At 40.3% G+C, this 27,622-nt stretch overlaps 1 protein-coding gene across 2 annotated transcripts; it reads left to right on the forward strand.

Annotated features, from left to right (window-relative positions):
* On the forward strand, window positions 1–26,680 carry C1QTNF3 (C1q and TNF related 3). Of its 2 annotated transcripts, none has more exons than XM_046671666.1 (6): window positions 1–663; window positions 6,262–6,373; window positions 8,686–8,840; window positions 11,875–12,004; window positions 21,957–22,056; window positions 24,639–26,680. In XM_046671666.1, exons 1-6 carry the CDS (start codon window positions 361–363, stop codon window positions 24,796–24,798), a joined length of 960 nt encoding a protein of 319 aa, XP_046527622.1. In that variant the 5' UTR covers window positions 1–360; the 3' UTR covers window positions 24,799–26,680. The 2 variants fall into 2 exon arrangements, with proteins under 2 accessions (XP_046527622.1, XP_046527623.1); XM_046671667.1 differs by having other exon boundaries at window positions 5–444.
* Window positions 26,681–27,622: the final 942 nt, after the last annotated feature.

A 27,622-nucleotide genomic window follows, 5' to 3' on the forward strand; every position in this document is an offset into this window, starting at 1 on the left:
AATCGCGAAAGCAAACCGCTGGACACATACTCCCTGTTTCCAGCTGGTTGTGTGCATGTTTTCTTCACACTTTAACAAGAACGTGCCAAGGTGTGACATTTTTGAATCCCACCAACTGGGAGCTGTGCACACAAATCCGTTTCGCCTGTGGTGTGGGAAAGTGATGAATGGGGGCTGTTCTGCCTGGGGAGGCGGACTGCTTTCCCTCTGGCGTGTCTGCAGCCTTATTTATTACACACCGAAGTATAAAACCGCCCGGCCGGCAGCAGCTCTCATCTCCAGCCCTGGCACTTGCGCGAGGAGACAACGCGCCTGGAGCGGCAGTGTTCTCCAGGAGGCTCTGTGGCTCTGTTGAGAATCATGCTCAGGAGGCAACTCGTCTATTGGCACCTGCTGGCTTTGCTTTTCCTCCCATTTTGCCTGTGTCAAGATGAATACATGGAGGTGAGCAGAAGAGCTAATAAAGTGGTGGCGAGAATAGTGCAAAGCCACCAGCAGACTGTCCATAGCGGCTCCAGAAGGGAGAAAGTGAGAGAGCGGAGCCATCCTAAAACTGGGACTGTGGATAATAACACTTCTACAGACCTAAAATCCCTGAGACCAGATGAGCTACCGCACCCCGAGGTAGATGACCTAGCCCAGATCACCCCATTCTGGGGCCAGGTACTTAGAATTCTCTTTTAAGGATTACTGGGAAAGCTTGATGAGTTTTGTTGCTCTTGCTCTTCTTTTGGCTGGGATTACTAGGATCGACGCTTTCAAGAAGTTGGCTGAGCTGCTTGGGGGTCGCTTTCTGGGGGGCTCTGGGATACTTGGGGGACTGTGGGTGTCTGTCAGAAAATCAGCAGAAGTCGCACTGATGTGTTGGGATATAGAGGGGCCACAACGTCGCTCCCTGAGAAAGGAGAGCACAGCAGCCAGCTCCCTGCCATGCTGTGCCTTGGTTTCTTTCCTGCTCTGCTGGTGTGGAAAGGAGTGCTGACCTTTGTAGACAGACAGACCTCCACCGGCAGATCATAAGAAAGTTAGACTTTCTTAATTTTTTTCTTAATTTTTCCCAGCAGGGAGCAGCTGCCCTTTGATTCGTGAATTTACTATGACATTTCATGCCAGGCTTTTTTATTTGATTTATGGCATTCTAGGTTGCTAAGCCTCTATGTTCACCTTGTTTCAAAAAGGACCAAAGAGTTAAAACAAACAAAAAAGACTGTGTGTTTTTGAAGCCACCCTTATTGTATGATTGAATGCCTGATAATCACAGAGGATTTGATTTATTTCTCGGAGTATAAACTCGGCGCCTAAGGAAACATCTTTAACTCTTTTAGGGTAGAATGGCAGTGAGTTAAGGTGTCAGTGTAGTGAAAGGCAGTTTAATTTAAATTAAAAACTTAAATTAAAATTCAGTTTAATTTAAAACATTAAGAACAGGAAGAAATAGATTGTTTTTACATGTCTTTATTTTTTTAATTATGTAAAAAAAATTTTTAAATGGAGGTATAATTGAGAACATTAAGAACAGGAAGAAAGAGATTGTTTTTATATGACTTTATCTTTTTAACTATGTAAAAAATTTTTTTAAATGGAGGTATAATTGACATATAACATGATGTTAGTTTCAGGTGTGCAACATAAGGAAGAAATAGATTTTAATTTACCTTCTAGGTATCAAGCACGCTGAAATCAGATGAAGGGGGCAAGGAGAATTACCTTGAAGTGTATTTGATCTCTGAACAAATAGGTTTTACTACAAGAATTGACTGCTTGCATGCATTAAGGAGACCCTGAAGAAGTTCATGCAGTAGAAACCTAAACCCCTCCTACCACAGACTCAGAAGTGGGTTGAGACCGGTTATGTGATCAGACCAAGATCACACACACAATCAGCTGTAGATCTGGAACTAACCTGGGGCTTCTAACTCAACCACACGATGGAGTTGCCCAAACCATTCTGTGGGGCTGTGTCAAGAAAAATTGCTTCTTTGGAGAGCCACGGAAGAAATGATAACCCCTAAATACAATCCTATTAAAATAGGATTTATAAATAAAATCCTATTAAATAAATAAAATCCCATTAAAATACGAAAGCCATTTTTAGAGATTGTCCTTTCATCTGACAATCTTTTGGCTGAAGAATGATTAAGGCTAATTTGTGTTCTCCTTAGTGGTAAAGATATTTATTTTCAGTTTTGTCCAAGCCTTGATCTGGACTTTCCATTTCAATAGATGGGATCTTTGCTGAGTCCTTCCTGGCCATGGCAATATGAGCCCCCAGAGGCAGCAGAAGGCAGATGTAGGCTGTCATTGGTCAATACTTCTTGGCAACCAACACCCAGCAGGCCACTGAAATCCAAATTACATTTCTCCCCCACCCCTCCTTCTAGTCCCCCTGGCATCTAGCATGTTGAATCAGATGAAGGGGTCAAGAAGTGACCTTCTGGCTTTTGTGAAGCCAGACTTTTTGGAGCCAGGGGGAGTTTCAAAGTCCCCTGGGTTCCTGAAGTATTTCCAAACAAACCACTAAGAGAAGATATGGAGGAGACTTAGTCACTGATAGTCCAAAGGTTTTCAATACAACTCTTCCATCACTGGCTATGGAGACCCACACTGAATTCAGGATTGTCCAGTGTTCTTCCTTCTTTCCCCATTTCCCCCAACCCTCTTCTTTCACTTTAATTCTCCTTTTTGCTCACTCATTCTTTGACCAATCATTTCCTGTGCTTCTACTATGTGTCAAGCTTTAGGATGGGAATAAATAGGCCCAAGCTCCTATCTTAAAACAGTTCTGAAGGGCTCTGGGGATGAATGAACAAATAAATAAATACCACATGATGAACAAAGTCAGTGCACAAAAGGCAAGTGGGGAAAAAGTGTCAGAGGGGTGGTGGCCACTAAGTTGGATCTCAAAAGATGAGACAATAAGGATGGCTATCCAAGGAAGAAATACAATTTAAAATTGTGTGCTACAGCCAAGAGACCTGAGAGAGGGCGTGAGGAGCAGGTGTGGCTGGAGCTCCTGAGCTGTGGGAGGAAGGCATCAAATGATCTTAGTGCCAGGCTGGAGGATTCTGGTGGCCCGTTACTCTGCCAGCAAAAGTTTTATTTGTTTGTTTGTTTACTCATAGCAAGGCAGTGGAGTGATCAAGTTTGTGTTCTAGAAAGACGACTCTGGCCATAGGGTTCGTGGTGGATTAGAGTATGCAGAGATGGGGGTGAGCAGACCTGGACTCCCTTTTCCTGGTATTTCTTCTCTGCAGCTCTTCGTCATTCACCTTTGTCAATCTCTCCTCCTCCTCCTGAACAATTTTCTCTCTCTCTTCCCACACCCCTTCTCCTTTCTCATTCCTCTTCCTTGAGTTAAAGAAGGAACTGTGGACTCTCTTTCCTAGAATTCACCTACTAATAGCAGAGCTCAATTGTGCAATAGCTGCCTCTATGCCTCCATCTACAGAACGGACCAAACTGGTCTTTAAGACACCTCCCTCCTCCTGTGCTGCCCTTTTGCATGCTTTTGGTGTTCAAATTCAACCTGATTATGGAAAGGGTTTGATAAACTCAGGGGGGTGATATATAGTAACTACCTAGTACGTCATTCTCCTCTACCTGGGGGAAAACTTCTGAATTAACGCATCCTGTCCAACTTGTTCTGAGTCCATCAAAAGGCTCATAAGCATTGCTCCATTTGACTGAACTTTGAAAGGCCAGGCCCAAGGGAGGAACCTGCTGTGAAATGTTGCAGGAGAGTTCTCAGGAGGTGCCTGGCAAGTAGCAACCAGAAGTCTCTTCCTGTTTTGGTGGCAGCTCTACGCTCTCAAAGTGCCCCCAAGTGGCTTGGGCATGCACTGCAGTCCTAGTTAGCTCTGGTACAGATCAACCTCATCTCCTGGAGCTAACTTCTCATGCCCAGATACTAGACTTTAAAAAAGAAATCTTTCTAAGTCATTATCTGAGGCTTTGGAAAAGACTTTAATATCCTTTTGTGTTTTAGAGCTGGAAAGAAAATTCATGACCATCTTACCCAATCCTGTAATTTAGTAGACGAGAAAAATGATGTCTGGAGGAAAGTCACACAGAACTGAGATAGGAGTTCTGGTTCTAGTCCAGGCATCTTCGTGATATTCTTAGCATTTCAGTATTTCAATTCTATTCTTAAACAAACGGCTCCGTTTCAGGATTTTCCCTCCTTCTCCTCCCTTCTTCTTCCCTAAAATCCATTATTGGCAGAGTTTTGGATTTCTTGGAGCTTAAAGAGCTGTATTTCACATTAGCAAAATCATACCAGGAAATTATGGAATACTTATTCTCTGATTGCATTTTTGGATTAGAAGGTGGGGCTAGGCCATGGTGTCTGATTTTCCGAGTGTCTGGAATTCCTTGTCTCAAACCAACTGGTTTGGCTGATTTTCTTTTCCTCCACCAGTTTTTCATAGACTCCCATTCCTGTCTAGGGTTGGGTCTGGTGGACTGAAGACTAGACTAGGATTTTGCTCCAAATCGTAGCATCTAATCACTCAAGACTTGGACTCTGAGCTCTTCTTTTTATGTGTGTGTGACGAAGATTGCCCCTGAGCTAACGTCTGTACCAATCTTCCTCTATTTTATGTGGGATGCTGCCACAGTGTGGCTTGATGAGCAGTGCTAGGTCTGCGCCCGGGATCTGAATCTGTGAACCGTGGGCCACCGAAGCAGAGTGCACGAACTTAACCACTATGCCACTTGGCCAGCCCCTAGACTTGGACTCTTAGCTCTTGCAGGAGAATCTTGGACCACAGATACTGTCCTGCATTTCCCCAGAATAGTCTGGTAGAAACTTTTAGAAAAAAAGGAATGAGAGAGTAAGGAACTAGTCCAAGTCCATTTTTTATTTAAAAAAATGTCTAAATGTGCAGCAATATGATCCACTTTTCTGCTTGGATTTCTAGTGATAGAGAAATATTGAATTTTAAATTCTTTTTTCCTCTCTCTCTCCCTCCCCCTTTCTCTTTCTCTTCCTCTCCTCTTTCCTCCTTCTCCCCCATCTTCCTTTTTTAAATGAACACCTTAGCAACAATATGCTGTTTTCAAAAACCATTGAATTATAATTCCTGTCTAGGAATGTTTCCACAAGTATTTTTGGGGGGGGGGGTGAAAAGATTGGCCCTGAGCTAACATCTGTTGCCAATTTTCCTCTCTTTCTCCCCGCCCCCGCCCCAAAGCGCAAGTACATAGTTGTATATCCCAGTTGTAGGTCATTCTAGTTCATGTATGTGGGATGCTGCCACAGCATGGCCTGATGAGCAGTGTGTAGGTCCACGCCTAGGATCTGAACCTGTCAACCCTGGGCCACTGAAGCGGAGCACGGGAACTTAACCAGTCCGCCATGGGGCCAGCTCCATCCACAAGTATTTTGCATGATATAATTAAAGGCAAGTTGCCAATTTAGATGAGATTCCAAATTTTATAAGCAACTCTAACTCTTCTGTCAATCAGCTTCTTCTAGATCTCTAGCTCCTTGACAGAAAGCACAAATTTTAGAAATTTATCTTTGAATAAATAAGCATTTAATTCAGTGTCATATTTGAATACATTTAGACCCAGTGAGTACTCATTAAATATTGGTTCGAACAATGAGATAATCACTTTAAATTTTGAAGCAGAATGCAAAGAAACAAATCATGTTAAATACTTAATAAGGGGAAGTTAAAGTTGTTTCAAGATGTAGATAATTAATAAAAATTTCTTGGATTAACAAACACTTTATTTCCTTAATTTTCTAAGGCAATTTAAGTGTGTTGTGGCTGTTTAAAAAACTAGTGTTACAATGCAGAATTTCTAAGAACTCTTAGCACAGTATCATGAATACGGTCATACTATGTTTGAAGCTGATAGTTCTTATCATTTGAGGGTCATCTGAGCTACTGGTAGTTGAGAAAGAGAGGGACTGCTTCCCAGTCCACTTCTAAAAGAGTTTCCCCCTTTGCTGTCATCAGTAGCAGCAGGAAAGTACATCCTAGATATACATGCCCACTCCCCACCCCCACTCACTCTCCTTTCCAAACAGCACTTTCTTCTGTTAACTCTCCCCTTTCCTTTTCTTTTTGACCATCAGCTCACCTTAGCTACTCCTTGACTTCGCCATTGACATCCCAACCCCATCCCATCTTTTCTGACATTGTTGGTCTTTTGGTGTGAAACTTACCTAGGGACCAAGACCAGAGCAAATTCAAAAGTCCTAATTACTCACAAGTACCTTTCTCTGAAGCTTCTCTTTGTATCTTTTTATAGTCTCCACAAACTGGAGGACTGCCCCCAGACTGCAGCAAGTGTTGCCATGGAGACTACAGCTTCCGAGGCTACCAAGGCCCCCCTGGACCTCCTGGCCCCCCTGGCATTCCAGGTAAAGATGAGAGAGATGTGTTGTTGCCTGTCTAATTGCAGATGGGGCCAAAATAGGAGGCAAGGGTGAACCTAAATAATCTGAGATCACTTGTGTGTGATCCAAAGTGTACACATGGAAAAATCCAAGACAGTTGCGTAGACTGGGTTCATAGAGTCAGTTTGGGTGGAACAGTCTAAACTCTGTAGTATTTATTATCTAAATCATTCATGGAATCCCACAGGTGTTAGGCACCCTGGGCACCAGATTCACAGAATGGGAGTCTCTTCACCAGCATCGAGTATGGAAATATGGGATCTTAGTTGGGACATACTCTTGTTTCAGGGTTTCTGCCACAGCATGGTTCATATGATTCACTATATCTATCCTCAAGGAATTTAGGAAGTCAGGGAGGGGAGGAGAGGAGAGCTTACTGGTCTGGGTTATAGGCATCTCCATGGTGCCATTCACTGAGCTACACATCCTTCTGTCAGATTCTTGGTCCGACTAAGTTTTTCTTCTCCTAGCCTCAGGGTCTTTCGTGTTCAACTGTCTCTCAGTTGACTTTCGTGCCTCTCTCCGGCTCATGGCAACATTTTTGGACTCCAGCTCCCTGTGGCATGGGAATGCTGTAGAGCTCCACTGTGCCCCTCTAGAACCACCATTCAGCCATCTCTACTCTACTGAATGGTGCCCCAGGCATGGCAGGTTTGGGGAACTTGCTGGTATCCTGGGTCAGCCAAGGAAAGGGCAGCCCAAGTCCCCTCTACCCTAGGACTTCCATATCTATCTGGAGGAGTAATGTCTTCCTTCTATGCAGATCAATTCCCTGGATAGGAGCTTTTCTCAGGGTTTGACAAAAGTTCACTTGCTGTTCTCTGACTTACCCCCACTGATGTTACTATTTACCAAATGAGGCTTAATTAATTTTTTTAATAATAATTTTTCCCTTTTTATTATTTTTATTGTTTTTCTTTCCCCTTCTTCTCCCCAAAGCCCCCCAGTACATAGCTGTATATTCTAGTTGTGAATGCCTCTGGCTGTGCTATGTGGGACGCCGCCTCAGCATGGCCTGATAAGCAGTGCCATGTCTGCACCCGGGATCTGAACCAGCGAAACCCCGGGCCACCAAAGTGGAGCAGGCTAACTTAACACTTGGCCACGGGGCCAGCCCCGAGGCTTAATTTTTTTTTTTTTTTAATACTTTTGAGTGACTTCTCAAATGAAACAAAATTTAAAATAAGAAAACACTCTGTTGGACTTTAAACTATGATTGTTGGCTTGGAATCGATGTCACCGAACATCAAGGGCACCAGGCAGCAGGTGCAGTGGTTAGGGACAGGGGATGTTCAGACCCTTGTAAAATCTTCTCAGGTTTAAACTCTTCTGAGGTTACAGGACAGGCTGGCCCTGGCTGAATGTTCCCCATAGTGGACAGTTTCGTCATTAGCACATTAACCTGTAAACATAGTCAAAGTTCATCCATTTGGAGGGATCGATTGCAAGACAGACCAAATGTAGCATGCAAAATAAACATGAAAGGGCCTGAAATTCAACAAACATAAGAATAAAAGAAGCGGTGCAAAAATGGTCTTTTAGTGTCAAAGTGAAGAGTTGAAATCATTATCAAAGTCTTGCTTTCGAAATTATTGTTATAGTTTTTATCAGTGATTTTACTTTTCCCTCAGTTATGAAAGTGGTTCACGTCCCTTGTAGAAAACTTCAAAAAGACAGAAAAGTATATACAATGACACCAAAATCACTCATGTTTCATCCATTCAGAAAAAAAAAAAACCCACTGGAAATATTTTTATGTAATTTGTTCTAGTCCCTTTTCGTCTTTGGATACACACACAGTATCATGCGATCCCTATTGATTCACAACCCTTTTATCTGAAAGTGTCATGTATATTATTAACTATTTTCTTCAGCATTTCTTTTCTGTGACTATATAACATCATTTACTAGGAGGTACGTTTTGGTTTTTTTCTTTAGCCCCGTCCAGTATTGGTGGACGTTTAGGTGGTTTCTGACCTTTGCTATTATAAATGAGCCTTTGATAATCGGTCTTCTACGCAATTTTTCATCCAAGTCTTGCTTCATAGGAAAAACAGGCTTTGGAGCCTTAAGGGCATCTAAGGCTGTTTTCAGTGTCCCATTTAAGAGAGATCCCTCTTGAGATGCTCTCATGGCTATATTTGGGGTTATTTCAAATGGTCTGCTTTTACAATTGACTTTAGACATTTTTGAAGAAAGAGGCTACATTTATATAAAAATAGATGGTGAGTATGAGTGAATGGGCTTTCTCACATGATGGTATCTTGTTGTTTAAGGAAACCATGGAAACAATGGCAATAATGGAGCCACTGGCCATGAAGGGGCCAAAGGTGAGAAAGGAGACAAAGGTGACCTGGGGCCACGAGGGGAACGGGGGCAGCATGGCCCCAAAGGAGAGAAGGGCCACCCAGGGATCCCACCAGAACTGCAGGTAAATCATCCTCGGCAGATCTCCAGGTGACTTCTAAACTGTCCTGACCATCCGGTTCCAGGAATCGGGAGTGCTTGTGTTCAGTAAACCTGAGTCTCGGTTTGTTCATCTCCACACAGAATGTTTGCAAAAGGCCTATGCTGTTCAGAGTGTGTTGAAATCATTCTTTGGAAAAGAGAAATTTATGAAGGATGAAATTCAACTTCTTCATTAAACCCAATACAGGGCAACCCTGCATATCAGCTCATCTCCCATTTTCCAAATGAGAAGATCTGTTAAATCAAAAGGTTTTTGGCAATCAAATATATAAACTTTTAGGTATATACATGGAACGGTCAAATGTCTACATATAATATTTTATTTATTAATTTTGTTATATTTACATATTTAAATCACGTACATGAACCCTAATATATAAATATTGTTTTCTATCAACTCAGATTTTGTGGCGCAATTTTTAGTTAAACTTTTCTCGTCAGTATCTTCTTTATTACTAGAGACATTTCATTTCTGAGCCATCTACCCACAGATTGCCTGACCAGATCATATTCGTTTCAGCTTAAAGTTTTGTTTTTTTTCTTTTAAAGATTGGCACCTGGGCTAACGACTGTTGCCAATCTCTTTTTTTTTTTTCTGTTTTTATCTCCCCACCCCCACCCCCCACCGCCGTACACAGTTGTATATTAGTTGCACGTCCTTCTAGTTGTGGGATGTGGGACACCGCCTCAACGTGGCCTGATGAGCGGTGCCATGTCCGCGCCCAGGATCCGAACCCTGGGCTGCCGCAGCGGAGCAAGTGAACTTAACCACTCGGCCACGGAGCCGGCCCCTTAAAGTTTTTTTAATCCATTTGTGAGACTATAATTGGATATTTTAGACCAAGCTCAAGTACCCATTTATTCATTCTTTATTCCTTTTTTAAGTGATCTTCAAAATTCTTGTTGCCAATAATACCTAAAACTTGCAAACATTGCCAATAATGTCTAAAACTTGCAAATTACTAAGTCTTGGTTATTTATTTATTTATTTATTTGGTTAATATTTATAAAGTTGATTCTTCCAAGGGACTCGTATCAACATTGAGACCTAGCATTTTTTATTAGCATTGTTTCCAGCTAGGATGTCTTCCTATAAAGTAACCTGTGGTTAAAATAGAGTAATTGAGAGAACATACTGTAACATGAGAGACTTAAAGAGCTAGAATACAAAGCGACTTTTGTCTCAAAGATCAATTGGGGAAAACTTTGCCTTTTATTTGGGATTATACGGCAGTTGTTTGACCACTGATGAATTCCATCATTTTTCTGGGCCTTGGGTTTTATGTAAACTAAGAGGTCCTGTCGGTTACGCCAACTGCTTTTGCCGTCTTGTAACTTTTTAGTGAATGTTGTTTAAATAATTTTAGCAATCTGGGATCCATATGCCAGTGTAAATTTTCCAAAAAAGGAGACAGAGACAGATGCCACTTGGCCAGGTTAAACGTTTCTAATAAGGTTGATTATAAACATTCTCAAAGCTGGAAACCCTAACCACAAACCTGTGAATGGTTATACCATGGCTAGGAGACCCAGGTATAGCTGGTTTAATGGAAAACACCCGGAGCAACTACTAAATTTGCTCCATTAGCTTATTCTACCCTACAGCTACAATAGAATCAACCATTTGGGAGAACTGCTTTCCCATGTTTAAAGGACGCATTACAGAAGAAAGAAGGCTGGTCTCAGGCAGATCATGAAGTAGGGCAACTTCCAGGCCCCTTCATTCCCATTTCTAAATCTCTCGTCTGGTGTCACCCCTTCTCCATCCTTCTGCATCTAATACCCTCCACTGTCTTTATGACTGTCCAAATCCTTTCTGTCTTCCAGGACTTCAAGTCATTTGATCTCTCTCCTCTCCCACCCCGCTCCCTTAAAACTCCTTTCATTGAAGACAGATAATCCTAGCAAGTTAAAGAATTTATTGATCTAATTCACTTAGTCTCAATGACTCATTTAAACAGAGGATTGGCATTGACTTTCAAATGTGAGTCTCCAGTGGTGGTACAATTCCAATGTGTGGGTTTTTCCCCACCACCAAGCAATTCTCTGACAGCAACTGGGTGTCCTGCAATTCAACTCAATTCTGATGCTATCTGTCTGGAGATAGCATAAGATCCCACAGGTTAAGATCTCTTTAGACCCTTAAGACACCGATTTAGACACCAGTTGCAAGTCCTGGTGTATCTGACCAACCGGCTATAGATTGGGAGTTCCAATGACCCCCTCCTTGAGTTTGATTAATGTGCTAGAGTGGCTCACAGAACTCAGAGACATTTTACTCACTAGATCACTGGCTTATTATAAAAGGATATAATTCGGGGACAGCCAGATGGAAGAGATGTGTAGGGCAAGATATGGAGAAAGGGCACGGAATTATCACATCTTCTTGGAGCTCTCCTCTGTCCCCAAATCTCCACGTGTTCACCAACCTGGAAGCTCTCTAGACCTTGTCCTTAGGGGTTTTTATGGAGGTTTCATTACGTGGCATGATTGATCAAATCATTGACCATTGGTGATTGAACTCAATCTCCAGCCCTTCTCCCCTCCCCAGAGATGTGTAGAGGGGTGGGACTGAAAGTTGATGTCTTTTGGGGGGAAAATAATACAGTATTAACAAAATTAAAAAGTTCTTTGGCTGCAGGGCTTCTCAGATCCTTTAATATGCCATGTGCATTTAATAGCTATAAGCAGAAGATTTCATCCAAATTTTCCCAGTATTACTTGATAATAAAATTTTAATATTTCATAAAGCATTTTAAAGTCTAATGTTCCTTGCAACACATGTTCAGAAATGTTGATGTACATTATCATTTTAATGGCTACGTAGCATAAAAATGTTAGAAATTACCACGATTCACTAATTCTTTCTCTATAGATTAGTGTTTAAGTTATTTCCAATCTTGTTGTTACAAAAATTTGAAATAAACTTGCCTGTATAAACACTTTATTTCTTTAAGAAAACTTGCCTATTAATTTATTGCTGACTCTTTCCTTAGATTGCATTCATGGCTTCCCTGGCAACTCACTTCACCAATCAGAATAGTGGGATCATCTTCAGCAGTGTTGAGACCAACATCGGAAACTTCTTTGATGTCATGACTGGTAGATTTGGGGCCCCAGTATCAGGTGAGATGTGAAAATAAATGAATCAGTCTAGCAAAATGAATGACTAAATGAATCGGTCTAGCAATCAAGAAAGAGAAAGAAGGAGGGAAGGCAGGAAAGGAGAGGGAGGGAAAAAGGAAGGAAGAAAGGAAAAAGAAAGGATGAAGGGAGTGGGAACAAAGAAAGGAAGACACTAAAGGAATTAAGAAGTCTTTCTGATTCCAGTTAAAACAAGCAGGTCAATGTATAGATTTCTGTTGAATTTCAAAGTAGATGAATTAGAATCTGAAAGGACAAAAACACTTAAAAAAGTGGTGGCCATGGTTACTAAGATTATTGACTCTGATTTGAACTGAACCAAATAATCCCTGAGGGATTAGTTACCTCTGACTTTAAAAGTCCTTAGGTCACAACCCTCACAGTTTGAATGTCTCCTAACTGTGTCCTCCCCTTGCCATCCCCAAGAAGGCTTGATCCTATTTTTTTAATTTTAAAAAATTGAGTAGATAATATATTTACATATTTTAAAAGTGATACAGTTTCCTTATGCAAAGGTGTGCAAATATATTTTGTCTCCTTGTTTTTACGTAAAAGCTAGTTTACTCCACATTCTGACTGTACTTTACTTATTTTAAACTAACAGTATATGTTAGAGATCTTTCCATATCATTGCTTCATTCTTTTTTGTTGTTGTTGCTGAGGAAGATTCACCCAGAGCTAACATCCATTGCCAATCTTCCTCTTTTTTTTACTTTTTATGTGAGCTTCTGCTGCAGCATGGCCGCTAGCAGTTGAATGGTGTAGGTCCGAACCTGGGATCCGAACCTGGGCTGCTGAAGCAGAGTGCACTGGACTTAACCACTAGGCCACCGGGGCTGGCCCCATTCATTCTTTTTTACAGCTAGGTGTACCAAAGTATATTCAATCATTCCCTTGTTGCTGAACATTTGAGTTGTTTCCATTTTTTTGTTGTAAAAATAATGCTGCAATGGATAACTTTGAATATACTATTTGTAACTGAGCACTTACAGGTCTATCTGCAGGCTAAAATACCAGAAATAAGATTGCTCCATCAAAGGGTACACATATCTGTACATTTGATAAGTTTTGGTAAATTACTTTCCTAGGGTTGTACCAATATACTGCTATTGACAAGGTGTGAACATACTTGTCTCCCGATAGCCTCATCAACAAATTGTGCTTTCAAATGTCTGGACATTTGATAGATAAAAAATGCTATTTTTTAAAAAAAACTTCTTACTTTGAAATAATTTTCAACATACAGGTGAGTTACAAAGATATTACAAAATTCTCATATCCCCTTTAAACAGCTTCCCTTAATGTTAACACTTTATACAACCAAATTACAATGAATAAAATGAATAAACGAACCTCTAGCTATAATACTACTGACTAAACCACAGACTTTATTCAGATTTCACCAGGGTTTGCACTTATGTCCTTGTCTTGTTCTAGGAACCAATCTGAGATCTGACCTTATGTTTAGCTGTCATGTCGTCCTCATCTCTTCTTATCTGGGACAGATCCTGAGACTTTTCTCATCTTTCATGACCTTGGCAGTCTTGAAAAGTACTGGCATTTTGCAGAATACCTCTCATTTGAGGTTTGTCTGATGTTTTCTCGTGATTAGGTTGACATTATGAATTTTGAGAAGAATAATACGGAGGTGATGTACTCTTCTCTATGCGTCATATTGGGGGTGTTGATGCTGATAAATCTTATTACTGGCAGTGTTCACCTTGATCACTTGATTAAGGTAGTGTCTGCCAGGTTTCTCCACTAAAGCCCCCCATTTTCCATTGTAATTAATACGTATTTTTAGGGAGATACTTTGAGGCTATGAAAATACCCTCTTTGTCTTCAAACTTTCAGCCACCAATTGTTTTTCACCATTAGTGAATTTTGCTTACAGCAATTATAATTGTGATGTTCTATTGGTGATTTTCTATTTCATTCCTTTCTTCTATATTTATTAATCAGAATTATTCTGTAAGGGAGGGTTGTTCCTTCTCCCCTTTTTATTTATTTATGCAATCATTTATTTCTATCAGTATAGACTCATGTCCACTTATTGTCTCCTTTGGATTATAACATTCCATACTATCATCATTTATTACGTTGCTCACATTGTTCCAGCTTTGGCTATTGGGAGCACTTTCAACTTGGCTCCCGTGTCCTTTACATGCCCCAATCCTTTATTTTTTGAGCACTTCTATATTTGTTTCCTATTGCTGCTGTAACAAACTACCACAATCTACGGGGCTTAAAAGAACACAGATTTATTCTCTTACAGTTCTAGGGTTCAGACGTCCAAAATCAGACCAATCGGGCTAAAGTCAAGGCAGAGGCAGCGCTGGTTCCTCTGGAAGCTCTAGGGGCGTGCCTCTGCCAACTCTTAGAGGGAATGCTGTTCCCTGTCTCACAGCTACATCACTTCAATCTCTACTTCCATTGTCGTATCACGTTCTCCTCTCAGATTCTGACTTCTCCCGTGGCTCTGTTATGACAGTGTGATTACCGTGGGCCCACCCAGATAATCCAGGATAATCTCCCCATCTCAAGATCCTGAACTTCATCACACCTGCAAAGTCTCTTTTGCCATATAAGGTAACATTCACAGGCCTTGAGGATTTTAGACATGGGCATATCTGGGGGCCATTGTTCAGCCCCCCACAATTTCCTAACTTTATAGCACCATAAGCTGCTTCAGGCTCATCTTGCATTTTTCCCTGTCCCGGCTCTGGAAATATCCACTTTTCCAAGGAGCACTGGTTCCTTTTATTGGAGCTTGGTATTTAGAAACCAAGATCTGGGTGCCAGATGTACTCCTTGCCACTGGGATGTCACCGTTTCTAAGTTCTGTTAATGGACAGAGCTGAGGAATATATGTATGTGTACTAACACATACACAGACACATATCTCTATCTCTATGTATCTATATAGATATTGTGTGTTGAGAAACAAACAAATAAACAAACATGAGTTCATTATGATACATCTGTCTCCAATCCAGCACCACTGAGTTCATTCCAGTATTCGCTTTATTTGTAACTTCTTTCTTTGATAGTGAGAAACTTGGCTCTCATAATCTATAATATATTTACTTACTTGTTGAACCTTAGTATAAAAATAAAATAGTTACAAAATTGCTAACCCGTATCCCATGAGAAACAAATTTACCAACTAGGGTATAATATTTCTTTACAATTCTTTTTATCTCTACAGTATTCAGTCAAAACACTGTCACATCCTTTCTTCCCCATGCCCTTCAGCTTGGTTACTTCATTCATTTGTAACACAGCTAATTTATTTGTCACAGTCTCATCTTGAGTTTCCCTGACATTCCAATTGAATTTTTAAAATTCTGCCTACAGCAAAATTCATGTTTTGTGGTGTATAGTTCTATGGGTTTTGACAAGCACATAGAGATGAGTCTCCACTGCCACGATATCAGGTGGAATTATCCATCATCCCCAAAATTCCCTTTTGCTATCCCTTGGTAGTCAACCCCTGCACACCTCAACCCTGACAACTACTAATCTGTTTTCCATCCTTATAATTCCAGAATGTCATATAAATGGAATTGTACAATATACAGTCTTTTGGGTCTGCCTTCTTTCACTTAGCAAAATACGTTTAAGATTCATCCATGTCCATGTGTGAACCAATAGTTTGTTTCTTTTTCTTTCTATGTAGTATTCCATTGAATGGATGTATTACAGTTTGTTTATCCATTCATGAGTTAAAAGACACTTAGATTGTTACGGAATTGACCCTTCATCATGATGTAATGTTTCTCTTTATCCTTGATAATATTTCTGAAGTCTACTTTGTTTAATATATTATAGCTACTCCAGCTTTCTTTTCGATAGTCTTTGCACCGTGTATTTTTCCATCCTTTTATTTTAAACCAATCTCTATATATTCAAAGTGGTTTTCTTGTAGACAACATACAGTTATCTTGATTATTTTTACCTAATCTGAAAATCTCTGTACTTTAACTGGAGTGTTTAGATCATTTGCATTTAATGTAATTATTGATATGTTTGGGTCAATTATCATTATTGATATGCTGTTTTCTATTTGCCCTACCTGTTGTTTCTATTTTCTCTTTTCCCCATCTCTTTGGTGAATTGGGCACATTTTTTCTTCTATTTTATCTCTGTTGACTTATTGTTTAAACCTCTTTCCTAAATTATTTTTTAGTTGTTGCCCTAGGGTTTACGGTATTAACCGGTAATTAGTCAGAATCTACCTTCAAATAATACCAGAATGCTTAAAGTGTAGTATAATGACCTTGCAGAAGTATGTTTTTAATTCTTCCCTCTCATCCTTTGCATTCTTGTTGCTGCACATTTTAATGTTTTACATGCTGTAAGTACACAATAAATTGCTACCATTTTGGCTTTAGACAGTCAGTTATCGTTTAGAGTAGTGCTTCTCAACCCGGGGTGACTGGTTTAGACTTATTCTGCAGTTTAACATATTCAATGTTCCCCATTAGTCATTTTAGCAAAGTTCCCTGGGCATCTTCAACTAAATTTTATCCTCTGGTTATTTTCTGAAGAAGGCTTATGACATCAATATTCCTTGAGACTTTACATGCTCTAAATCTAAACTCTTCGTTGTAAACTTGGCTGCATATAAAAACCTTGATGGGGCTGGTCCCGTGGCCGAGCGGTTAAGTTCGCGCGCTCCGTTGCAGGCGGCCCAGTGTTTCGTCGGTTCGAATCCTGGGCGCAGACATGGCACTGCTCATCAAACCGCGCTGAGGCGGTATCCCACATGCCACAACTAGAAGAACCCACAACGAAAAATATACAACTATGTACGGGGGGCTTTGTGGAGAAAAAGGAAAAAAAAAATCTTTAAAAGAAACCCCAAAAAACAAAAAACCTCAAATTACATTCTTTTTCTTTTTTTGCCCAGTCTTCTGGGATTGGGCCTGGAGAATTCCAAAATAAGTCTGAGTTTTTCCTCTTATAAGTAGTTTAATTTTTTGCTTGACTTCTCAAAGAATTCTTTCTTTAACTTCAAAGTTCAATGATTTTTCTAGGATAAGTGTTGATCGTCCTGGGTTAACTTTTCCTGCTATGCAGTATGTCCTTTTGCTATGTGGGTATAAGCGTTCTTTCTGTCCAGGAAGGTTTTTTAAATTATATTTGTAAACAAAAATACTGTTTTTTCTTCTCACTGTTTTATTAAGATGGGGTGGCAGTGGGAACAGTGTGACTTGTGTTAGGATATTAGGTAATAAGAGGGTGCATTGTCTATAGAATATTTTAAAACTATAATAAAACCAGTTAAAAGTCAGCTAGATTTTAGTTGTCATAGACCAGCAATTCTAAACAATATCAGTGATAAAACACTCCTCCCCTGTGAGTGGACTACTCACAAGCAGCCCCCCAGCTCCTCCTGCCATCCTTCACCCCTCCCTCTGCACCTTAGTACACCATTGGTTAACTTCTTTGAGGAATCTGATTATGCTTTGTTTGTTTTTAACTTTTCTTAGTCTGTCTTCTATATCTATTATTTTCTCTAATCTTTTGGTGTTCTTTATTTCCATTTCATTTTGTTTGCTTTTTCTATTTCCATCTTGCATATCCTTAATTGTCTTTTCTGAGGGTTAATTCTCCTTTTTGTTTCTTCTGTCTTCTTTCTATGATGCTTCTTCTTTTTACTTTTTCTATGATGTACCAGTTTTCAGCTACTCCTCTTGTCTGGCCATTTCTACCATGAGTTCTTGCATTCCGTTTCATAATATTCTTTCAGAGAGATACTTGCTTCATTAATATATTTTAAACTCACAATGGAACATTTGGTTACATTTTTCATCTGCTACATGACAACATTTCCTCTTGGTCTTCATCTATTGGTAATTTTTGCTGTTATTTTCTACTTTCTGAAATTAACTGATGGTTGAATGAGTTGAATTTTCCAGCTATACACAGTAGTTTCTTGGAGAGAAGGAGGGAAGCTGGCAGCCTTCCAGCCTTGGTAACTCAAAGGCCCCCTTCCCTGCTGCCAGGGGCCTCACTGATTCTTTTAAGTATGGCTCCTCTGTTTTCTCTGTATGGCCACACTTCCTCTGCCTCCCCAGACTGCACTGGGTCCAGGAAAACTTCTGAAACCAGCCTTGAACTTGCCAGTTCCCATGCCTTTAGGAGCCTTATTTTTGCTGGCAGATTCTGAGATCTGCCACTGCAGGACCACTTTCTACCCTTTCTGTACTTTATCTAGCAACTTTCTCCCAAAACGTAACTTTCGCTTCATCCCAGCCCTGTTCACAGGAGCTTCTTTTCAGCATCTCTACTCCAGAGTGGCCCTTCTCCATCAGGAAGTGTATTTTTCCTGGCACTGTTTGAGATCTGCTGCCATGTGGCCTCCTCAGAACTCCCTGCCCAGCCCCCATGTTGCCTCCATGCAACTCTGCCTACTCTCTGTTACATTTGATAGGACTTACAGGTATTTTAAGTTTATTGATTTTTTTTCAATCTCCTTATTTTGCAGAACACGGATACTTTTTTGGTGTTTGTTTTCAATTCTCCTTGTTTCTCTATATGGTATCCAAAAGGAAAAGGAAGAAAATTCTGATGGATGCAGTGGTCATGGTAGAATTCTTGCAAATGCTTTAATGTGTGCTTTGATTTATTTTTCTACCCAGCTAAAGTCAGAAATGAACTGACATGTGACGTGATAGAAGCAATCTTTCATGACACTTCAATCAGCTTTAAACATTCTTATGTGATTTTCTGCTCTAAGGATTTATGTTATAATTTCCCTATAAATATTTTGTTAAATACTGTGTATGCCACAGATTACGTAAGTAACCGGATCTTCCCTGTCAATAGCTCCATTGCTTACAATGGCTTTATAAGTGAGGACTTCGTGGCGGGGAAAATCCCTTTTTTTCTCTTCTTGTGTTCTTGTGGCTGGATTAGATTAACAGGAGAAAAACCCAGTTTAATATGTTTGTATTGGAGATCATAGAGAAATGGTGCTTAGAGAGTGAACAAAGCAGGCAGAATATATACCTTTTACACAAAGAAACAATAAATTTGTGAAGAATTGACAGGAGAAAATAACTTTGGTTTGGGGCATATAAATAGTGAGGAATTTAAGCAGAGTTTAGGCTTGAGGCAGTAAATTAGTAAAGTTTGTTGATGCAGGCTTCTCTCCCGAAATTCCCCAGCTCTGGTAATCAGGATGCATGGAGAGCATCTTCACATGCGAAATTATTTCCTGCTTTCAGGGGAAACAGAGACAGGAGGGGCAGAAAACCCTTTTTGCTTCTCAAGTCACTTTAATTCAAAATAATTAATATGATATTGTGGGATATTTTGGGGTGGCCTGCCCTGGGCCCCAACAAGGCCCAAGGATTTAGTAGTTTGTTAGAATTCTCTTGGGCTGGACAGCATTCTGACAATAACAATCACCATTTGACTCCCACTTTACTGTGTAAACCTCATCCAATGGATTGCAAAATGACTATTTTTTACTTTTCAACTTTGGCAGTACTGAGACAGAGAAGGCTGACTGTTGCAGTTAGAGTAACACAAAGATCTTAAAACCATAGTGTGTGTTGCTTCTGTTTTCATTACCTTTTCTTGCAACGGAAAGTCACGTGTGGATATAATATGTATTTACTTCTGAATTTCCAATTCTAAGCATTTCATTTATTCACCATTGAGTTTCTTAGTGTGCTCTTTCTGAAATGTTTCTGCAATCTATTTTTCAGAGTCGTCATCTTTTTTTTCAGGAAGACTAATATCTTTTCCTGTCATTTTGATTCCAGCTTTATCTTCCTGAGGCATTGAAAATTGTCGTGTGTGAGTGTGTGTGTATCTAGTGTGAAGTTTTGGAAAACATAAAAAATTTAAATACATATAAACTGCTTTCTTTGAGTCCTCTAATTTTTATCTGCTTGTTCTTTTTCATTTGTGAGCAAATCTCTAGGCATATGAATGTACACGACTGATTTTTGTACCATTTCTTTTATTCCAAGCACATTGAATATGCATGCTTGGAACTAAATAAAGCATAATCATACTTCTTTATTTGGTTCCACTTGACTCAGAAACAGATGGATCAACATGGTACCCTTTGTCGGTGTCGCAACCCAATGAACACATCAGGATAGATGTGGAGAGGGCTGATGGCCACTCTGAGTTTATTATAACCAGCGTTTCAATATATACATATCTTACATCTGTTAAACATACACAGGTGTTCTGGATGAAGTAATTAGCGAATGCCAAGAATTCTTAGTGATTTCTCAAGGAGCCCTCCCTCCGCCTCTGTTTTGATATTATCATGTTTTTGCTGTGCTCATATATTTTTATCTCAGAGCAGGCAGGGCCTCCTAGGCAACGGCTCCTCCTGCTCCCGATATCGATATTGTGTCTCCATCTGTGCCCCCGGGCGACCGATGCCTGGCTTAGGTTGCCTCACCTTGGAGGTCTTACCCGTCATTGGCTAACCGGCCTTTTCACCTCCGGGTCACAGTTTGTTGGCAAGCCTTTTCCAGTGATTATAAACCCTCCCTGCGTCAGGGGCGGCTACACCGTTACAGCTTCTATCTTACTTGTTTACACTTTTGGAAAAGAGCATAGGTGCCTTTTTTTTTTTAAAGATGTTTCTGGCTTTTTCTCTTACAAGGCCTACTATGGTCTGAATGTTAATGTTTCTGTCTCCCCAAAATTCAACCACTGAAACTTAATTCTCAAGGTGATGGTATTAGGAGGTGGGGCCTTTGGGAGGTGATTAGGTCATGAGAGGGGAGCTTTTATAAATGGGATTAGTGCCCTTATGAAAGAGGCCCCACAGAGCACCCTAGCCCCTTCTGCCATGTGAGGACACAGTGAGAAGTCTGTAACCTGGAAGAGGGTCCTCACTTAACCATGCTGGCATCCTGATCTTGAATTTCCAGCCTCCAGAATTGTGAGACAAATTTCTGTTGTTTATAAGCTACCCAGTCCATGGTATTTTGTTATAGCAACTCCAACAGACTAAGACGAGGCCATTAGTTTAAAGATGTAGCATGGATATCAATAAGACCTGGCTGTTGTATATTCACTCATCTTTCCAAAATACACCCTCAAATCCAAGCTCATTTGGAGTTGGGAAGATTTTCCTTTTCTCTCCTCTCTCTGCTATTGGATTCTCCTTAATCATTCAGTGAAGATATTTTCTACACTGGCACTTATAGTGGATCAGGTCATATTCAATTGCTTTCAATTAGGAGCCCTTGAATCTTAGAAGAAAACTTACATCTTTTAAAGTATGTTGGTCTTTTTCAAATGAGAAGGATTCAGATTCTGGTGGCAAGGTCTTGTTGCTGAATCAAAATTGAATCTTTGTGCTTATTGTATGTAATTTCACTGACTTACACTAGTAACATGAGAGATCGCTGAAGTATTTCCTTAGAACGGATAAGCATTTAGTCTGTGCTCCAGCACTTCCTTATCTTTGGTTAATATCTGTGCTGAGTGCACTCATCCGTTGCAATGTTATACGTGGCTCATTTCGCTAGGCTACAGAGGGCCATGTGCTGGTCCATGCAGGGCTCTGTGTCTTGTCAATATGAGTCCTGTGGTGGATGCTGTTGACAGATAATCTATACTACACCAAGGAACAGCATGTACTTCACTCTAAGCACTTCATCAGGGGCAAGTGGAGGCAGTGAGATACACCCAAAATGAGGTAGACGCCTTCCCTTAAAGACTTTATAATCTTACTCGGGATACACGGTGTACATATTGAGAAAGTCTCAAAAAAATTTGAAAGCAGCTGTTTGAAGGTGAAAGAGACACTCATACAAATAAAGACCCAGAGGAAAGCGTATGCCCCATAGAATATCAACAAAATAAGGGTGAATTCATGTACCTTATCTCCGGGTCCTCAGTGTATAATATGTTAATATAAACATGGACAAATACCTGCCTTTTTCAGGTGTGTATTTCTTCACCTTCAGTATGATGAAGCACGAGGATGTTGAGGAAGTGTATGTGTACCTCATGCACAATGGCAATACAGTCTTCAGCATGTACAGGTGGGTGATCTTTTCTCTCAGAAGTATCATCCACACCTCCATCGTTTGCTCAAAGGATGGCCAATGCCAGGGAAGCATATAGGAATCAACAGAACCTGACCCGGACTCCGTCCTCACTGAGAACTCCCATATACCAACATATGGCCAGCTTAAAATAACTATTTGGGAAGAAGTCAATCTCATGAACTTGAGCATCAGCAGGTTGATATGAGGCCTTAAGCCAATTACTATACTCCCTATAATTAATCATTTGTATTCTTTTCTTAACTCATTATTTGTTTCCATCTTCCTCTACCTTTTCTCCTGACCACTTTGTCTAGAGTTTAGCCCCCTGATGGCCTCCTTTCCCATCTTGGTGGGCTGACAGGTTGAGAGTTGGGAGTAGGTCCCCCTCTGCAGGCTGTGCTGTTGCTCTGATATTTATCCTAGTAACCTGGCCCTAAGGATCCTTGGAAAAAAACTCTAAAAAGAAATATTGAAGCTTGCTCTGATGTAAGCTTTGGATGTGGGAGAGAGGCAGAGAGCCAACGTCTTTCCCTTTCCCATAATTAGATGGGCAATGATTTATCTATGAAAAACTTTGTGGCTATTATCTTTTCCCTGTTACTTGTGATGACTTGTGAGGATTGCCATATTTTCTTCTGGAGCCTGGCCTCCAGTGGGAGGATGTATTTGAAATACCAGAAGAGAAAAAGATAAGTGGGTGAAGCTGCGGCAACAAAGAGATCCAGAATATATCAGCTAGAATGCACCAGAACTCTATTTTTCTTGACCTGTTCCAGGTTGGAGGAGGACAAGGGGCAGCAGAAAGGGTGGAGAAGGGATTGTGGGGAGGTTGAAGGGGAGTTTGCTCTGCCTGGTTTTTTGAGGGACACAAGACAATGAAAGCAGCTCTGCCATCTATAAAACTGACTTCCAAATTCTCGCTGGATAATTGACACGGCGAGAGCCAGATGGAGTAGAGAGCAACAAACTTGTAGGACTTTTTAGGCATCAGGTATCTATTCAGAGAATTTAGTCACGTTGTTCTCCACCCTTAACTCCACCCAACCAATTCAGGTGCTGCAAGGAAACGTAGAGCCCCTCCTGTGGAAGAGGAGAAATGGGGTCTGGTGAATAGCTAGCCTTCTCCGCCCCTGTGGCTAGCAAATATCTGTTGAACCCTTCTTCCTACATACAGAATAATTTTCTCTCCATCTCTGCCCTCATGGGAGATAGCCTAAACTGAGATAATGCATCCAGCTTAAAGCCCAGAATCTTGGGTGATGAGCACTTCCTTCCAGCAAGGCAGCACCTTGACTGTTTTTCTCTTTCGTTTGGCTTCTGTCTCTGGGAGGGTCTTCCTTGTTTATTTTTCTCCATGGCCACATCTAAAAGGTAGATAGGTTCTCCTTGGGGGTCTTCTCAGCCCACTCTCTGCTGGTACAAATTAGAGGGCTAAGAACAGTATTTAGTCGAAAGTCCCCTTTAGGCCAGGTTTGGGTTGTAGGGTAATACTATTTCCACAGAAACTAGCAGGCTTTTGCTGTGTTTGCTACCAGTTAGTTATATATGTTAGCAAACCACATCTAACGTTCTTTCTTGACAGTTTTTCAGCCTATTTCCTTGATTCCTTGTCCTCATGCCCTTCTCTCTCTACTCAGTGGTGGCTATCAGGAAGCCTTCTAAAACAATAGATTTAGGTAGCAAGGCAATATTTTTAACCCTTCAGATTGTGTCACAGGCTGTGTCTATTTGAAAGAATGAGAAATCTTAATGGGAAGACATCAACTTTATCGCTGCCCTTTCTTGTGTAAAACCACTTGGCTTTTCCAACCCTATTAGACCCCAACATTCTAGACTCTCTCTTTCCACTTCCTTTTCTTCAATCAGTTCTTGTCTGAGCTCGTCTTTTCTAGAAACATCTTTCTAAAAGCAGCAAAGAGTATTTCGGCTTTTTCCAATCACTTCCTTTCTTAGTGTACAGGATTGGTAGGCATTAGGTCTACCTTCCAAGTTATCGCGTTTTCTCAAGTGTTTTGCCATAGCATAAGATGGATCTCCAGCTTCCCAGCCCACAATATTTGTTTCCTCACTGCTCTCTGCCTGACCAATGCATCATATTTTAGTTTGGGTTATGGCAACACCTTCCTTCAGTACCAAATTCTAGATTAGTTAGGGTAGACTAAATTGCTGTAACATTGACCCCATGTAATGGCTTGAACATAATAGAAATTCTTTTTCTTCTCATGGAACAGTTTAGAGTGGTTGTCCCAGGTTGGGGCAGGAGAGAGAGAGCTCTCCTCTACAGTCTTCAAGAACTCAGGCTTCAACATATGGATTCCAAGGTCATTCTGGTCCTCTCACTAGCATTCCAGACAGTCACAGTAAGGAAGGAGCAAAAAGGGGTGTTTGTGAGAGTTGTATGGGCCAGTCCTACAAGTGGCACATGTTATTTCTGTTCATATGCTATTTAGAGAACTTAATCACAGGACTACACCTAAATGCATGGGAGTCTGGGAGAGAAGGGAATGATAGGTTTTGGTAAAGAGCTGGCTTTCTACTGCAAAGATTAAGTAGTTGGTGCCTTTTTTATTTTCCAGCTATGAAACAAAGGGGAAATCAGATACATCCAGTAACCATGCAGTGCTGAAGCTGGCCAAAGGGGATGAAGTTTGGCTAAGAATGGGCAATGGCGCTCTTCATGGGGACCACCAGCGCTTCTCCACCTTTGCAGGCTTCCTGCTCTTTGAAACTAAGTAAATATATGAATAGACCAGCTCCACTTTGGGGAAGACTTGTAGCTGAGCTGGTATTGTTATGATCTTAGGGACATTAGAGTTCATAGCTCTACATGCTATATTTAAAAAATTTTTTTTTAATTTTATTGTTACATTGCTAACCATGCTACAGGTGCACCAATAATGTTGGACGACTCAGGGGCTCAGAAGAATAAACCACAAGACAGTCTTCCCAAGTGACCTTGACTAATATATGCAGCATCTTCATCACTCTTCCTTAGGCACCTAAAAGAGAATTCCCCTCTTGATACAGGTTGGAAATAATTGTTCCCATCAGAGAAGTCATTTACAAAGAGGTTGGCTGCTCTATCTTTAATTTAATAGCACCTTTAAGGAACCGCTCAGGTTTTGGGTTCATCATTCTTTATAACATTTTAGCGAATAGGGTGCAGTGATTATGATGGGACCAAGGCTAGAACAGGAGCACTTGCTAGGACATAGGTACCAAAAACATTTAAACACAGCAAAGCCTAGACTGGGAAGTAACACTTTGATCCAGTGGGTCAATATTCATGAATAGAGAATATATATATATTTTAGTAATTTCAGATAGCTTTTAGATAGCCAAAGTATTTACAATGCCCACAAATAATTGACTCCTCCTTTTTTATAAGGATACTGATATAATTAAATCTTGACTTCTAATGGCTTGTAACTTTTGAAATAGACTTTTCTCATAATCCAGAATTGGATTTATCTTACCTGGCTTTATCAGATTGACTCTTTTCCATTGTGTTTCTTAGACCGCAAAAGAATTTCTTGACTCTGGCTCACAGAACCTGCTGAGCTGAGCTTAGGTCCACCTAGTACAGATATAATCACTTTTTCTCTCAATTTGGAAATTACCATAATAAACTTTACACACACTGACATGTCATATAGCAGGTGCTGTAAACTCAGTTAAAGACAGTCAAACTAACGGATACAAAATATAAGGGTATTCCACCTAGGAGACATATAAGAAAATCTCTTAACCTGTTTTAAATAAAAAATGATAAAACTTCTCTACTTAGCATATTTAGTCAATATCCACAGAGCAGCTATGCCACTTGACTTTTACAATCTATTCTCAAAGGATTAAATTTGCTACCAAAACAATATGCTTGAGAATGTGCCATAAGTTCTGAAGATAGTATTCAGAATTAGTTTATTCTAAGCAAAGAAACCATCATTGGGATATATGTTTAGCCTGATGTTGAGTCATATTTAAAACACACTAGAGAGATGCCTATCTGACAAATATCGTATGATGAATTCCCTTAGAAGTAATGAGCTCTTAATTTATTTTCTGTTACAATTTGAATTCCCACTAAGGCTTTTTAACTCTGGATTTACTTGTACTGATGACTTCCTACAGCTAGAAGTGGAGAGGACTAATTAGGGCTGCCCCATTGGCTAACTTACCATGTTCCAAGCTCAGTTTGACCCTTTTCTTTTGATCCTCAAATATTTTAAACTCTTCCTGAATCCACATGCAATGCTACTTTAAAGTGAATGGATATTAGCGAGAATGTGCTCGACTGGCAATGTTTTTGTGATTTAGTCTACGTCTCCCACCTCCTCTCTGGGGCTGTGGGGTCGTGGGGTTGAGGTTTCCTAGTAGTGAATGTCATAAATATTTCATAGAAGTGCATTGCCAATAGACATTTGAATGTTGCATGTTGCTCAAAGGGATTTCATATCTAAAGAACGTATGCTACTAACAAAGTGCCTTAGAGGAAAATGTCAGCCTGGTTTTAGATAAAACTAAGGCGAGAAAAATGTAACGAGCATTAGATGGAAATAAACACACCTTTGTTAAATGTACTGTTTTATAATGTTTTTAATAAAGTTTAATAGTCATACAATTGTAAGTTACTACAGTTTGTTAACGCATAGTTAAAATATTTTCATGCAGATGATGTAAGCAGCCATATAATTGATGATGTGGGTACAGAGCAGGGTCACTTGTCTACAAAAAACTCTACTTTTCAGTCATTCCATTGTTTTAACTTCAATCCTCTGAGTCTTCAAGACGACTTGATGTTTAGAGGGTCCTTTAGTGAAACCTGAACGTCTCTGATGGGGAGGGCTCTTCATCACCCACCTGAAGTCTTTCTGTGTTGATGCCAAAATTCCAGCTTTCACCTTAGTAGATTTGGTTGCAGGCAGGCGCAGAGCCCATCGGACTTGCAAATAAGTCCCAGGTGTGAAGAAGAGTGATCAGTAAGGGAAGTGGAGAGGCCATGATAATGATCAATGTTTCACCATTTTACCTAGGGCCAGAAGTATATCCGGAAGACTGACTTTACAAGTTTTCCTAAAACCGAGGCTTTAAAAAGGAGGTCGTAGGTAGGTGTCATGGGAAATCTAAAAGTATCATCTAAGCAACCGACTTTTAAATTCTAAACCCCAAATGAAGACTAACTCCACAAATGAAGCACGTGGGTTTCAGCTTGTTGCCAAAACGCAATACAGTGTAGAGGCGCTTCACGCAACGATCAGGTTAGGTGATTTTCCGGTGTAGAAAAGGCTACATTTGAACTTTGGACAACAAAGAGACTATATTGAAGGAATTTTATCAAGCATATTGTGAATAAAAGCTGAAATCAAGGCTATTTGAACAGAAGATCGAATACTCAAATGTAAACTCCAAAGGGCATGGCTAGAATTGATAAACACCTACTTTGTGCAAAGATACTGAGCTATTCCAGGAGCTACTCAGATTTAAAGTACAATTCTTACCTTCCATGAGTTTTGAAGCTAATAGAGGAAGATGGGTAAAAGGGAGGAAGTGCGTGGATAAC

The sequence above is a fragment of the Equus quagga genome, chromosome 9 (genome assembly GCF_021613505.1).
Source record: "Equus quagga isolate Etosha38 chromosome 9, UCLA_HA_Equagga_1.0, whole genome shotgun sequence".
NCBI lineage: Eukaryota > Metazoa > Chordata > Mammalia > Perissodactyla > Equidae > Equus > Equus quagga.

Excerpts from the sequence above, each read along its gene's own strand:
- C1QTNF3 (XM_046671666.1), top strand. The coding sequence starts at position 361 with ATGCTCAGGAGGCAACTCGTCTATTGGCACCTGCTGGCTTTGCTTTTC. Across the intron at positions 664-6,261 it reads TCACCCCATTCTGGGGCCAG|TCTCCACAAACTGGAGGACT; the intron begins GTACTTAGAATT and ends ATCTTTTTATAG. Across the intron at positions 6,374-8,685 it reads TGGCCCCCCTGGCATTCCAG|GAAACCATGGAAACAATGGC; the intron begins GTAAAGATGAGA and ends TTGTTGTTTAAG.